Source organism: Meles meles, chromosome 9, assembly GCF_922984935.1.
Source record: "Meles meles chromosome 9, mMelMel3.1 paternal haplotype, whole genome shotgun sequence".
NCBI lineage: Eukaryota > Metazoa > Chordata > Mammalia > Carnivora > Mustelidae > Meles > Meles meles.
This window is the reverse complement of record NC_060074.1, coordinates 112,032,759-112,048,090: the sequence shown is the minus strand read 5'-3', so window position 1 is coordinate 112,048,090 and position 15,332 is coordinate 112,032,759. Positions and strand designations below refer to the sequence as shown.

Genomic DNA, 15,332 nt, shown 5'->3' with positions numbered 1-15,332 from the left:
CCTCCCCGCTGGATCCGGAGTCTTTGAGGGTGGAGGCTGGTCCCATGGTGGGTCTGTGACCTGGGCACCTACACATAGTAGACACCTAATGTTAAGGGAGTTGGAGTGTGAGGCTTCAGTGCAGAAGCAATGGTGAATGTTTCGCATAGTACCTCAAGCAGTGTGGCAAGGTGGAAGGCTCGGGTTCAAATCCAGCTCTGCTCCTCCCAAGCCCTTGACTTTGGGCAAGTTACTTATCCCCTCTGAGCCTCGGTTTTCCTATTTGTGGGGATTAAATGTGAGAATGGTGTCTCCAGTTCACACCAAGGACACTGAAAGTTGGGATGCCAGCTCGTGGACCCAGCTGTATTCTGGGGTGGGGGTGCTGAGGTGCCTTGTGTGGGTGTGGGTGTTCGACTGTGCCTTGGCACTTTGTGTGTGTCTTGTTGGGCCATCCTGGCCAAGTCTAGGCCAATCTTGGCCCATTGGTGGTACAGAAGTCCAGCCCAGCTTGGAATGGTGGGTCTGAGGCCTCCAAGGAGGAAGGAAGGAAGGAGGCATTGCCTGGATGCGGTCTCCTGAGGGCAGGGGTGGGACGCCGGGGGACAGCATGGACTCCTCCCTTTATTTCACACTCTTTCAGTTCTCCCACTCTGATTTCCTCTCCCCGTAGGCGGCAGAATCCTTTCCAGCATTTAGATGATCCAGAAGTGTCCAGAGCTGTAGCAGGGGAAGGCCAGGGCTGACCTTCAGAATCTGGGATCGGGTGTCCATCCCTAGGCCTTGCTCTACTCGGATCTTTCCTGTGTGCCTCCTTGGGCACATTCCCATGATTTAAAAACATTTAAAAAAAAAAAAGATTCATAACTCTGTCTGGCTGTTCAGCTTACCCTCTGTGTTGAATTGTGTTTCTTCTGGTAAGGAGAGCGCCAGGGGAGGAAGGGGAAGTGGGCATGAACCCCTCTCCAGCAGGCACACAGGGTTTTCTGGTGTGGGCTGTGGTTTTGTGTGTGGGGGGAGGGTTCTGCCACACCTCCCTGTCCTCACTGTCTCAGCCCTTCTGGAACCTTGGTGGGAGCCTAGATGTGTTGAGTGGAGGGATGTGGGCCAGATCCTGGGGTCCCTCCCTAGTTGGTGAGACAGGGACTCCAGGGCTGGTGGTCTGCATGCGCCCTGGGAAGCCGAGATGGACAGCACTTTCATGCTCACTTGGTCCTTACTTCCCTCCTTTTATTACGGAGGTAGGACTCTGAGACCTGGAAAGTGATGACGTGCCCAGGCCTCTGGTGGGCCCCACATCATCCCCCCAGCTGTCCGTAGCAACAGGGAGGCCTCCAGGGCTCTGCTCCTGTGCACTGACCTCCTGTGTCTGCTGGGGCTTGGGGGGATGGTGCCTTCCCCTTCAGCCTGCCCATTGCCCACCCTATTTTTCTAACCTCCCCCCAGAAGCACAGAAAAACAGGATGCAGGATCAGCAGAAGGAAGCCTGCAAAAGCCCCTGAATATTCATTCCATTTCCCAGGGACAGGGGCAGCCATGTGACCCCCAGTCTGTTGGTGGTCCCTCTTGCTTCCCTGACCCCAGCCTCACTCTCAACGGGATTACCAGATTACCGGGATTACCAGATTACCGGTTTACCAAGTGGTCAAACACCTCTTCCCCTTGGGTTCCTTCCCAAATTCCCCCCTGCCTTCTCTATTGAAATGCAGTGGAGCTAGCCCTCCTCTGCTGGGAAGCACTGAACCAGCCAGTCCTCACCCTCTGATTCCCCATCTGGGAAGTTGGCGGCCCCTGTGGTGCTCTCACAGGTACTGGGGATTTGTGGACAGTCCAGGGCTGAAGCAGGGAAGTCTCGGGCCGGACTGGGTGCGAGTTATTTAAAAGTGATCGTGGGCATTGCTTCTTTGAGTAACAAAAATAACAACAAGAACCAAAATAGTAGCAATAATGTGTTTGGAAAAAATATCACATATCTTATCTCCATTAAGTACTGTTTAATAGTTACAATTTCACAGATGTGGACATGGAGGATTCCAGTTGGTGAAATAAATGAATGACCTGTTTGCATATTTAGGTCGAGCTTCTCTGATAGAAACAGACATATGCGAAGGGCTCAGGCCATCTGGAGGGGCAAGTGAGTCCTTGTGGCTGGGGTGGAGTCAGGGAAGCCTGCCTGGAAGAGGTGATGCGAAAGGCCAACATGGGCTGGCATCGTGAGGAAGCAGGGTCTCCTTGTGGAGCTTGTGGGTGCCCAGGGCTGAACTTCCTTGGCTCCAGTCCATGTGGGTACTTCACCCTCTCTTCCCCCGGCTCTGGGTTTGTGTTCTGCTGAGCTGTGGGCTGGGCCCATGCTTGGTTGCTCTTGCACGCAGGCTGTTCCCCCACTGAGCTAAAGCAGCAGCTGATGAGGGGTCTGTGGGAGGCGGTGCACTGGAGGGCCAGATTCCCCCCTCTGTCCATGGCCCACTGGAGGGCCAGATTCCCCTCCTCTGTCCTGGAGCCTGGGGCTGAGAATAGCCCTCACACTTGCATGGAGGGGACAGATGGGGTGGTTGATGGCTCTGGGGGTGGTTGTGCTGACATCTCTCGACAGGTGGTATGGGGTGTTGAGCCAAGGGTGGGGTCGTTCCCGCCCTCTGCAGGCCCCGCGCAGCATGACAGGAGGCCCTGTGTCACTCAGATGGGATGGCTGTGGGCCTTCTCTGGACCTACTTTGTAGAGGCTCCATGCCGGGAATGTCAAGCGCATTAGGGCTGCTAGTGGGGGCTGCCACTGCTCGTAGCTGCTGCTTAGTTTCCACGGGCTCTGCCATTTTGCCCTCTTATTGCCACAGGGGGCCGGGCAAGGGGGTGGCTTGCAGGGTCTCTGCAGAGCGGTGGGGTGGAGGAGGCTGCTGAGGGAGGTGGGGTGGATTCGTGTTTGCCGTCCACCAGGAGTGCCTGGGTGAGTCATGGGGAGCAGGTGCACTGGGTGGCAGGCACCATGGAAGGCATGTGTGGACGGGGGGTGAGAGGGTGGGGCAGGGTGGGGACTAGGTGGGAGAGGCTGCTCGAACTTTCTGGCTTGGGTATAAGGATCCCAGGTCAAGTTATGGGCGAAGGAATAGAAAGGAAATCAGCTACCACTTCGGGCTGGGTCCTCTTATCTACTCAGCCGAACTTAATCCTCCCTTGTCTTGCTCGGTGTTTACTGATGAGGCTCAGGGCTCAAAAAGGCGTACTCCCTGCCCAGGGTTGCACAGCCTGGGCCTGCTCCCTAAATCTTCTGCCGTGGGGCTTCTCACACCAGAAGTAGTTCTGAGCGAGAGATGTTCCTCCCTCTCTCCCCTTCCCCTGCAGCTGTCCAGACTAGACACTCTGAGCTGGACGTCCCAGAACAGGAGTGACGGAGGGGGGGAAGTGGATAAGGAATGGGGGGGGGTTCAGGAGCCCGATGGTGGGATCTGCCCTGGCTGCTCTGGGGTCCTGGCTGTTGTGTCCCCACCGCCCTGCCCTCCCAGACATCTCTGGGCACCTCAGATTCACCGTGTCCCTATCTTGGGTAATGACTACTCCTTCCCTTTGTCGCTCAGACCCTGGAGTCTCCTTCACTTCTCTCTGTCATCCCATATTCAGCCACTGCTCACATTTCCTGCCTTTGCCAAACCTGGCATTTCCTGTCTTTGGCTCCATCTGGGTCATTGAGGACATCTTTTAAATGGGCTCCCTGCTTCATCCTGCTCTTGGGTCTGTCCCCAACAGCAGCCTAAGTGTTCTAGCACTGTGGGTCAGAGCAGAGCTCCCCAGGGCTTCCTATTTCCATGCAGAACTTCAAAGCAGGGGCCCCCAGCTAAGGCCCTGTGGTCTGGTCCTGGCTGCTAGGGTAGTTTGTGCAGTGATGAGAACATGTGGCCTCTGGAACCAGGCTTGGGGTTTGGATTCCAGCCACCCTGCTGACTGGCTCTGTGACCCTGGGGAGATTTTAAAGCTGTGCCTCAGTTTCTTCATCTGCAAAGTGGGGGATCCTACTACCATTCCCTTGTGAGGATTCCGGGAGATTGATAGGTAAATTGTGTGGAGTGCTCGGCATGACGTTTTAGGACTTCTTCCCCTTCACCCACCCTCTTACCTTACCTTTGCACTGACCTTGCTCTTCCCACCACAGGGCCTTTGCACTTGTTTGTACTCTGTTTGGCACGCTCTGTCTCCTTCGTCAAGTCTCAGCTGTCACTTCCCTGAGCCACTTAAGAACAGCCCTGACTTGCCTCGCTCTTTCTGTGCACTGCTGGGTTTTTGTTTAGAGGCTTGTATTATCACTAGTCATGCCTTCTCTCAAGTGTTGGCTCAGGATCTTGCTTTGCTCCCTGCAGAACAGAGCCAGGGAGGCTGGGGGAGGGTGTCCAAGATGAGCCCCCGCCACAGCTTTCCCAGCCCAGGAGGCCACGTCCCGGAGCCCAGGAGGCCACGTCCTGGAGTCCAGGAGTAGGGACTGCTCACTGCGGACTATATGTGAGGGTCAAAATCCAGTGGGAGCTCCTGAGAAGAGAGCAGCTTGAGCCCTCCTGGGAAGTTGGTAAAAAGTTCCTTTCTCCCCCTGGAGTGTGGATGGGAGGAGTGGAGGGCTCTTTGGGGAGGTCTGGTCAGTTGGGTGGTTTCTGATTGTGGAAGGGGGTGGCCTGCCTCCATCTGGGTGGTTCTGGCCCTTCCAGAAGAACTATTCACGTGGAAGTCTGATTCTGCTGTTGACTAGGGATGGGCTCAACCTGGTGGGTGGTCCCTGAGGGGAGGGGAGCCTGTCCCCAGCCAGGGCCCCTCCAGCACTCCCTTGGGGCTCGGTGCTTCTTTTAGCCTAAACTTCCTTTTGCCTGACTTCGCCCTGAGATCCTGGGCTTTGAGCCCCAGTCTCCTCATCTGTGGAACACCTCCCTCCTCTCACAGATGTGGGGAACTCCTGTAAGCCTTTTAGACGCCTTCGGATGAGTGACTGCTGCTGTTTTATGTCTTCCACCTCAACTACTCCAGCTCAGCTGGGCCCTTCTGGGCTGTCTTTAACCCCTTCCCCATTCTGACGTGGGTCCCTGCTGCTTCTGCTCCCCTGTGCTCTGTTGTGGGCTGTTCCTGCCTCCCCGCCCCATTGTACCCTAGCTTCCCCTGGGCTCTGGGTGGCCCTACCCTGGCCACTGGCCATAGGCTTATCTGCTGAACCGGCTGGAATTTCCCCTCCCAGGAGAGAGGGGAGAGGGGTGGCTTTTGGACGCAGGCACCTGGAGAGGGAGCCTTCCCTTCCATCTGGAGAGGTGGGTATGGAGGAAGAGCAGACCCCAGCCCCCCACCTGTCTCAGGGGTGAGGCTTCCAGCCCTGGGACTGAAGGATTGACGGACAGACAGCTGACATGGGCCACGGAGCTCTCTGCACTCTGGCTTTTGACCAGCCAGTCATATTTGAAGGCATTGTGGTGGGGCTGATATCCGTGAGGGCAAAGTGTTTATATATTCAGTTAGGGATGTAAAAGAGAGAACCAAACATCACTCTTCACTCTCACCAGTATTTCATAAAGGAAAGGGAAAATCACTAAAAGAGGAAGGACGTAATTTTAGAGTGACCATCTCCCAAGCAAGGCCAGTTGGCTTCCTCAGCCAGTCACTCTTTGCAGACTGGTGTCAGGGAACAGTGACTTCCAGAGCACCGGGACTTGTTAAAAAAAAAAAAACAGATCACCAAGCGGAGGTGAGAGGAGGAGCTTCCTGGGTTGGGGGAGGGGCAGGGGTGTGCCCAGCCCAGCCTAGCCCAACCTCAGTGGGCCAGCGGGAACCTGGAAATGTTTTTCTAGTTTTGTATTTCATGGCAAAAATCTTTGCAAACTTTGCATTCTGCTACACAATCTGTCCATCTGTGTTGGTTATGTCACAAAAGTGCCCCCCCCTTTTTTTTTAAAATAAAGGGTGAGAGTTGGGGACAGAGGGAATAGGAGAGAGAAAATAGTGAGCAGGCTCAACGCCTGGCCCAGTGGAGAGCTTGATCTAACAACTCTGAGATCAGGATTTAAGCCAAAATCAAGAGTCAGATGCTTAATCAACTGAGCCACCCAGGTGCTCCTTCAAAAGTGCTTTCTTTGCCAGTTAAATCTTTGCAATGCAGCAAGATGGAGTAGCAGCAAGATGAATCTTCTGTAGTAAACCCTAAGTGTGCTGCCTGTGGCTGTTGGGCGTCTGTGCAGTCCTCACTGGAGAATTACAAGTTGAATTTGGGCTTTGGAGTCCATTGGGTCTGGGGCCTGGCTCTGCCACTTAGCGGCTAAGTGACCTCTCTGAGCCTCAGTTCCTTCATCTGTAAAATGAGATGACAGTCCCCACCTCAGGAGGTCCGATAAGCCCAGTGAATGCGGGTGTCAGAGATGATGGGCCTCCCTCAATGTGGGTCCTTGGACCCGGCTTGCTGGGGTCACGCCTTGTAGTGTGATCTTTGTGGAGCTCAGGAGTTGGGCCGTTGCAGTGCCCACAGCTGGAGCCTGCGGGGAGCCCCACTGGGCTGGGATCTGATGGTGAGGGGACCCCTCCGGAGTGGGAGGTGGGCTGGCATCACTTTTCCCCTGGGAAGAAGGCAGGATGCCAGATTCCAGTCCTCAGAGCCAGCTTCCCTTGCCAACATCTTGCAGCCAGCCTGGGGAAATGGAGGTCCTAGGATGGGGGTGCAGTGAGACCAAGAGAAGGGACTAGGGCCCCTTGGTCAGGCTTGTCTTTTGGGGGCAGAAATGTGTGCGTGTGCTTGAGAGAGAGAGAGAGAGAGAGAGAGAGAGAGTGTGTCTATGTTTGGGGTGGGGAGAGGGAGCTGGAGTTGGAGGGTCTCTCTCCTCCCTGAGACCCACCTGCCTGGAGCTGCTGGGCCCTTCCCTGGCCTGGAGCCCTGCTCTTGTGCTCTCTGGACTACTGCTGGTTTCCCTTTCTCTGGTTTTCTCTCCATTTCCCCTTCCTCATTCTGGCTTCTCCTTACACAGCATCTCCTGGTCTCTGCTTCTTTCCTGGGGGGGGGGGGGGCTTCTTGTGGTTCCCGCAGCCTTCCTGCTGTGCCTGGGGGCGACTGAAGGGCCCCATCAGGAAGTGTGTGTGAGCGTGTGTGCGCAGACACGTGGGCGAGCATCAGCACGTGAACACGAGGGTAGTGGGTGTGCCTGCCGCCTGTGCATGGGAGCCTGCGCGCGTGCAGCCGGGTGCTGCGTGGGGGGGCCTCGGTGCTGGGGAGCATTCTCCTCCCGGGGATGGAATCCTGCTCCTGGCTCTTGCCCAAGGCTCGTGTTTCAACATTTATCTTTCTTCAAAAGTCTCTGAGCCTCTGGGAAGTTGTAAGGGAAAGCCTGATGTGTGGCCAGCCCGGGGCTGCCGGAGGGCTAAGGGGTTTTGCTGGCCAGGGACACTCTGCCGTGTGTTGGATTTCCTTTCGGAGACCCTGGGCTCTGCTCCCAGGCAGGAGCCTCAGGGATTTCTCCCTACTGCTGGTTGCAGTGGGGCTGGAGTGGGGCCAGACTCCTTCCCAGAGAGGTCAGGCCCCTCATTCTCCCCCCCTCCTTGGCACACACCAAAGGCACAGCAGCAGGCCTGGGGCTGCTCAGTGGCAAACTGGTCACTGGGAGACCCCCAGCCTTTGGGGGAAGCACAGCGGCTTGCTCCGAAGGCAAAGCTGACTGACTGCTCTGTGAGTGAGTTCATGGGGTTCTCTGGAAGGAGGGGGCAGACTTTGCTGGGGCTGGATGCTAGAAGGGAAGAGGCAGCTACTTCCTTGGGCCCAGGAGAAAGGACCCAGGAGTCAGGAGCCCTGGCTCTAGCCTTGGCCAGGCACCAGGCTACCTCTGTCTTCTTTCTCATTAAGTGAGAATGCCAGGTGCCCACTTCGGGGGGGGGGGGGCAGGGAAGGAGGGCAGCTAGCAGGGTTCGGCGAGGCTGGTGGGGTATCCTCAGGCCAGATTCACCTGTTGGAGCCAGTTGTCTCTGCCATCACACCCCCATCCCTGACTCAGTCACTGGCCAGAGAAGCCCATGGACTGTGTGGCCTCAGCGGGGACACAATGATGGACCCAGAGGTCTAGGTCGTTTGCCACAGCAGTTGAGATCTGAGCCACACTTGTTCACGGCCACCGAAAAGCCACAGAGTCCTGGCTTGGCTCCTTCTTAGCCATGTGGCCTTATTACTTAATGTCTCAGCCTTACTTTTCTTATCTCTAAAGCTGGGGGTAAGAATATGTAGCTCAGGACATGGCCTCAAGATTAAATGAGATACTCAGGAGCAAGGATACCCAAGAGCAATGAACACACCTGCCCCTGAAGACAGCCAGGGCTCCTTAGAGAAATGGCGCGTTCTGGAGTCATCTGCAGTGTGTCCGTGAGGCATACGCAAAGTGTTTGGCTTGGGGGCCTACGTCCTTCCTCTCCTGTGCTCTCTCGTGGGTGCTGCTGGGGTCCCGCCCAGATCCTGGGTTGCCAGAGGGTCTCAGAGGAGCATGGCCGCAGGCTCACACCATGAGTGTCAGAGTCCGTCCGTGGGCCGAGGGCCCCTGCAGCACAGGAGCAGGATGAACAGGGGCCGGGTCTGTCGGGCCACAGAGCTCCGCGGCCATGCCTGGCCCACCCAGGCCACTGTGTGTGGCAGAGATGGTGCAGAGGGAGGCAGCCAGAGCTGACCACAGAGAGAAAGCCCTGGGGTGACAGGCAGTGAGCCAGGAACCTAGAGGCCCCTGGGGAGAGGGGGCAGAGTATGCCAAACTGGCATGTTTGCCTGGGGAGGGGGCAGTGTGGCTTTTCCCCTCTTGGGGTGTCTTTCTAGAATAGGGCCCGGCTGTGTGTGCTGAGTGCTCTGTGGGAAAATCTGGCCGTATACCTGCCTGCCCCTCTGTGTGTCGGTCCGTGTGTCCTGCCTGTTTGGGAGCCTCTGTGTGAGGTGCGAGGACGTGCATCCTGTTGCTGTGGTCCCCCCGGACCGCAAGCTCTCCTGGGAGGAAGCAGTGAAGTGGTGACGCCCAGCCCCCCGGGTACAGCTCACTTCTCCCCCAACCCTGACCGAGGCAGCCACCAGGCAGGCGCCAGGAGGAGATGATGAGGAAGGTGAAGGTCTGGCGGGGTCTTAGCAGCTGGGTGGTGGGTCCTTGGAGGGGAGCTGGATGAGGCCTCTCTCCACTGTGTGTGTGTGGGGGGGTTGGGGTTCTGGGGACACTGGGGTAAGGTGTGGGCGGGTCCCCGTCTTGGCTGGCTGTGTGAGATGCCTCTGCGGCAGCCATGACACGGTGTGCCGTAGATGCTGGAGGGGCCCCCTAGCTTTTCTTTCTGACCCAGAGCCTGGGGACCAGGGCTGATTGGGAACATGGGCCCTGCCTCCCTGGGGTTTCCCTCCTAGGCCCCTGGACTTGGTCCTTCTCTCTAGCCTTCGGTTCTAGAAAGCACTTATTCCTGCCCTGTGCCGTGCCATTCAGATGTGAATGTGTGTCCCCTCAGTGCAGGAGAACTCAGTCCCTCTCTGGAGGAAGGAGGGCTTAGAGCCCCTGGGAGGGGACTGTCCCCTCAGGGCTCCAAGCAGGGCCACCCACCGTCTGCCCAGGGGGTGAGGGCCCGCAGACATGCTCACCCACACTGTATCTGCTGGGCTGGAGTGGCTTGTGCCCGGTGAGGCTTATGGGGTGCCCCTCCTCAAGTTTTGGGGGCCGGGAGCAGCAGAGAAACTCAGAGCTTACTCCCAACTGTAAGACCTTAGGCGGTGTGTCCTGACTGATGTGTACTCCCCTGTCATCTGTCACACGGAGGTGAAGACACTCAACTCTAGGAGGGGGCGCTTGGTGACTATAATGTGCTTTGCTCGGCTCGGTGAGAAGTAAGTGATCAACTGCTCCTAGTTCAAACCAGCCTGGCCCCCAGGGGCTTTCCTGTTCTTCTGGGGTTGGTGGTCATGCAAGCATGGCTGGGCAGAGACACAGGCGTTTTGTCCCAGGGGCCGTGTGCTGGCTGGGAGGAGGAGAGTTGAGGTTTGGCAGACGCCCCATGCTGGCTGTGGGAGTGGGATGCTCTGGGCTGTGAGAAAGGTCAAAGCACAAAGACTGGGGGAGGGGCACCTCGTTCCTCTGAAGCTCCCCCTGAGCCCTGGTGGGCCTCCTCCGCTGCTCAGAGAGGGGCTGCAGGGCCGGGTCATGGCCCAGGCTCAGTAAGGTGGGAGTGTGGATGCTCTCAGAAGGAGGTTTGTTTCTGCCACCAGCTGCTCGTCTCTGCCCTGCCCTGCATGGTCCCTTTGGGGCATGTGGGCTCCACTGCTCTCTGGCTGGGGTGAGGACGTGCTGAGAAGCGGTGGCCCTGATGAGGCTTTCTGGACTGCTGGCCGTTGGGCTGCTGAACCGTCTCTACTCCCACGCCCTGGGCTAACACCGAGGTGTGGCAGGGCCTGTGCACCTGTCCTCTGTCCCATAGTCAGGAAGGCTCCCCTTTTATTTTATTGCAAAGGGAAACATAGTGTGAAAGCGTGTGACATAGTGTGAAAGTGTGACACCAGAGTGTCTGGGGCTCTCCCCTACGTAACCCTCAGCAGACAGTGGAAATCCGGCCTCTCTGCCACCAGGCCTTCCTGCCCACCAACTCCTGCTTATCCCTTATAACCACCTTGGTTCTCCCGCATTCTCTGAACCCCTGGGAGCAGGCCCCTCTGGACAGCCAGAGTCCCCCTGCTGCTCTCAGTGGTCTGCGAGTGAGCTTGGCACAAGAACCGAGAGGCCCCACTAACCGCGTGCTGAATGGTTGGAGCACCGGTGCTGCCGAGCCCACGGCCACGGTCAGGAGGGCACTGGCCGTGGTCATGGTCTGGGACTCGCCAGCAGCTGACCAGAAAGGCCTCTTACCGCGTGGCTGGGCCGTGGTAGGAGTTCCAGTTACAGCGGTTGGAAAAAATGGAAGCTGGTAGTGGGAGTTTGTGGGATTTTACTGGACCGAGTTTTGTCCTGGTCTCTCTTCCGAGGCAGGCATGCCCAGCTTGTTTTGAGGCTTGTTTTGAGGTCGGGGACCCAGGCTGTGTGTCCTTCCTTCTGCCATCTGTTAAATGGGGGTGGGTGCAGTGAGGATTAATGAGGCCAAGGCCAGCACGCACTCACCGGGTGTTTTCTTAAGAGGTTAAGCTGTTAGCCTGAGGTCGTGCAGAGTGGGGAGCCGGGCCCACCTTCCTGTGCTCATCACCCCCCTGTACCCTGGCTCTTCAGGCCTGGGCCCCCCTGGCGCTGGCCCATGTCACTCTAGACCAGACTTCAGACTCATGGAAGTGCCCCCTCTAACCCTAGTTCTAAGGGTGATCTTCAGCTTTCTGTCCGGGTGTCAGGCTGAGTACTTGACACAGCCCTTCCCTTTTGCATAAGAGGATACTTCGCCTGAGAGATGGGATGTCTTGTTCAAGGTCTTGACTCTGTCCTCAAAGCTCATGGTTTAGATTAGCCAGCAGCCTCCAAGAGCAAGTTGTGTGTCTGCCCTGTCCCCAGCCCTCTGCAGGAGCTGGGGACATGGAAAGGACTGGACACTGTCTCTGACCTCAGACTGTTCATGGGCCGGGACAGCCAGAGGCAGACACTTGGGCACATGGCGCAGCAGTGAGGGGAGTAGGTCCCTGGCCGTAGTGGTACAGGAGGTGCTGGGGAGAGAGGGGGCGGGGGCAGCTTCATGGAGGTGTCATCTGAGCCAAGTTTTGAAGGATAATAGGAGTTTGCTATCCATCTTGGAGGAAGGTTGGTGTCAGGCTTGGCCCCCCGTTGTCTGAAAGCAGCTCTGAAGGCCCGGTAAGAGACTGTGATTACTCGAGTGTGCCACACACAGAGATAGACTTTACAGACACGAGCCTTAAGGTGGGTGCTAATGTTCTCTCTATTTCCCAGACAATGCCCTTGAGGCTCAGAGAAAGTCCCTTTTCTCAGTGGTCTTCTCACCACCTGGCCTGCTCACTGTGGCTGGCCTGAAGACCTGTCTGGTGCAACCTACATCCCGGCTGGGGAGCTGGGGCCAGGTGTGCATGTGTGTGTGAGGTTCTGGGGGCTTGGGGCCCTCGGGCGCTCTGGTGGCAGGACTGGGACTAGGGACCTTTGGCCGACTGAGTACATCTCCTTAGGGAGAAGAGAGATAGGGAGTGGACAAGTCCACCTTCCCAGTACCCTGCTTCCTTGGAGCTTCGTGCTCACTTAAGTGACCTCTTTTGACTTCTGGAAGTTCTTTCCCACCTGGTGTTCCATTTCTGTCTTTGGAGGTGGTGGGCCAAGGGGCTGGTGTCTGATGGGGGGTGAGTCACCCACTCAAGCTCCGTGCAGAGAGGGCCAGGCGCTTCCACAGCTCCACCCCATTTCCATGGGACCATCGGGGTATGGTTGCCAAGGGGGAGGTGGTGGGAGCCCGTGGCTGGCGGGAAGTGCTGATTTTCTTGCTCATGGTTGTTTTGTTTTGCTTTGTGCCTCTCACCTCAGTGTCAGCCTTTGGCCTACAGCTGCCCTTGCCCAGTAAACTGTGTTGTGACCATTACAGCACAAAGTTGTTGGCGGGCTGCTCTCCCGTGCCTTTTCCTGCTCCTTCTGTTGCCCATATCCTCCCTCACCATCCTCTGTGGCTTCTGGTCACCTCAAGCTATTTGAAATTCCCTGGTAACATACCTTACATCTCTCTGGTCTCCCCGCCTTTGCTGCATGCTCTCTCCCTGCCGTCTGAGCAGCTGCCGCTTCCCCCAGGAAGCCTTCTCTGATTGTCCGGGCTATATGGCTAGCCATCCCAGGCTCCTGCAGTACCACACGCTGCCCTCTCTCTGGCTGGATCCATGTCTGATTAGCATCTGCTCCCACAGCAGAGGTGCCCATGGCTGTGCACAGAGCAGGCGCTTGGTGATACGCTCAATGTACACGCCGAGAGAAGGTCTGAGAGCCGACGGGCCTGGCTGTGGCCCCCAAGCCTGCTGGAGATGGTACAGCGTGGCAGCCTGGGCCATCCTATAGCCAGTCAGGGCTGGGAAGGGTCCAGGTTCTGTCTGGGGCAGAGCATCCCTTGGTCCAGGCTGCCGTTTTTCCCTCTGCCTGCCACCCCACCCACTGCCACCTTTCCTTCTCTCTCTCTTTCTTTCTTTCTTTTTTTTTTTTTTAAGATTTTATTTATTTATTTGAGAAAGAGAGAGAGTGAACAGCGGGGAGGGGTGGAGGGAGAGGGAGAAGCAGACTTCCTACTGAGCAGGGAACCGGGTGCCAGGCTGGATCCCAAGACCCTGGGATGATGACCTGAGTTGAAGGCAGACACTTAACTGACTGAGCTGCCCAGGCTCTCTTCTCCTTGTTTTTGGGCTTTGGCCACTGCCTTTGCTGAGCATCTCAGTGCTGTCCTTCTGCTTCCTGTGGAGATGCTGTGAGTGGGGGTCTCTGTCTCCATTTTGGTCTCTGCTGCCCTCTCTTCCTGCAAACCCACCCCATCTCTGCCTCAGCTTCCCCTTTCTGCAGCCTTTCTGTAAACCTCCTTCTCTTTCCCTGCCCTCTCCTCCCCTGTTGCCCTTACCCCTTCTTCCCTCCACCACTCTATCTCTCTCATGATACTTCCTCTCAGGCTCCTGATCCAGCTCCTTCTTTTTCTAGGTCTTTCCCCATTTTCTGGTCTGGGGTCTCTCTGCCTCTACCCAGCTCTCTCTGCACATCTGTCCTCCCCTCCTGCTCTCCCCACACAGCTGAGAAAGCACAGTTGTGACTCATCAGAAGAGTCTGCCTCTGAGATGTCTAGTTGGGAGTAGAGCGGGTGACCGTGAGCTGTATGTGGTATGCGTGTGTGTGTGAATATAAGTGTGTTAGTGTGAGTGTGAGTGCCACGAGTGGGCCCAGTATGGCCTGCTGGGTTGTAGAGAAGGGAGCAGGGTGGCTAGAGCAGGTCACATCTGAAAATCTAGTCAGATTTTGAGCTGGCTCCCAGTGATACAAACAGTCTGACCCCTGGCCACCCCTCGCTGCCCTCCGTGTCTTGGGGTGGCTACCTCCCAGTTCAGGGCTGCTCTGCTCCTCCCTCTGGTATTCAAGAGTCTTGGGACCAGGAAATGGAGTCATGTGGGGAGGTGTGGCTGCTCTTACCTGGCCCTTCTTGTGCTCAGCTCACTTTTTAGCCACCAGGATTGGATGGAACCCCCAGGGGTGCAGTGTGAGATAGCAAGGAGGGGTGCCTGACCCCTCAAACTCTCTTTAAGCATGTCCCCCTCCTCCTGGTTTCAGTCATTCCAGCAAGCCTGACCTAAGCTCCTCCTCTTGGCCGATAGAGGATGAGGAGGACTCAAGACTTGATGGACTGAGTTGCTTTTGGGGCTCACAGCAGCCACGAGACCTTCTGATGGTCCCAGTGCCCTGGGCTGTGTGATGCTGGCTGTGGGCCTCCAGGACATTGGCTGGGGTGGGAAGCCCTCTGTGGTGTTGGTGATTGGGCGCTTTTGGTTTGGCCACCCTCTTTCTTATGGTAACTCTTTCTCCCGCTGCCTTGGCAGGTCCTCCAGAAACTGGGAAAGGCGGATGAGACAAAGGATGAGCAGTTTGAACAGTGTGTCCAGAATTTCAACAAGCAGCTGGTGAGTGTGGCTGACCTTTGGCCTTAGGGAGCTTGTGCAAAGTAGAAGTGAGGCTGCCAGGTAAAAAATGTCAAGAGCTGAGTTTGTGGAATGAGAGAGCTGGGAGAAGGGGCCAGTGTGGGCTGGCAAGGTCATGGAAGACTTCCTGGAAGAGGGAATACTGGCTTAGGGTGTGGACCAAGGGAAATAGGAGGGAGGGCTGGGGGGTGTATTGTAGGTCTTTGATAAGGCCCACGGGGTGGATTGTTGGGGGCTGGGAGGGTTTGGGTTGGAGCGGGCAGTAGATTTTGGCCAAATTCTGGAAAACCTCGAATGCCAAGGCAAGTGGGAGCTAAAGAAGCTTCTTGTGAGGAGAGTCGCATTTGCAGAATTTACTGTGGGAGCAGAGCAGACAGGATCTGATTGGAGCACTTGCTGAGTGTGGCCTCTGGATGCCTCCCAGCAGCCCTCTAAGGTATCTGGTATCATCATTCCCCTTTTATAGATGAAGCAGTTGAGGCTCAGAGAAGTTGGTAATTTGCCCAGGGCCATCCTGCTTTGGGAGTGGATTTAGAGCCATATTTGTTTGGTTCCAGAGACTGCAATGGCCCCTTACCAGCTCCTTTAGATAGTTAAGAGACCAGTGACAGGAGGGGCTGAATCAGGTGGGCAGCCTGGGGGCGGTGGTTAGATACCAGGGAGGATTTCCTGACTGAGGGACCCTGAATACCTTAACGGGGATGTCCCTGAAAACTTTTCCCTCACATACATCTGCTAAGTCTAAAATTAGCCACTCCCCCTCCCCCCCCCATGACCCTGAGATC

The 15,332-nt window shown here is 56.6% G+C and overlaps 1 protein-coding gene across 16 annotated transcripts in view; it reads left to right on the top strand.

Annotated features, from left to right (window-relative positions):
• Positions 1-15,332, top strand: part of BIN1 (bridging integrator 1) — a 55,202-nt gene that overhangs the window by 12,632 nt on the left and 27,238 nt on the right. For 13 of the 16 annotated variants that reach the window (XM_046018740.1, XM_046018743.1, XM_046018744.1 and 10 more), the window contains exon 2: positions 14,449-14,529. In XM_046018740.1, coding sequence (XP_045874696.1) covers positions 14,449-14,529 — 81 coding nt within the window. Of the gene's footprint in view, positions 1-8,994; positions 9,051-9,758; positions 9,811-14,448; positions 14,530-15,332 lie in introns of those variants that run through there. The other 3 variants (XM_046018741.1, XM_046018756.1, XM_046018745.1) reach the window with 3 other exon arrangements.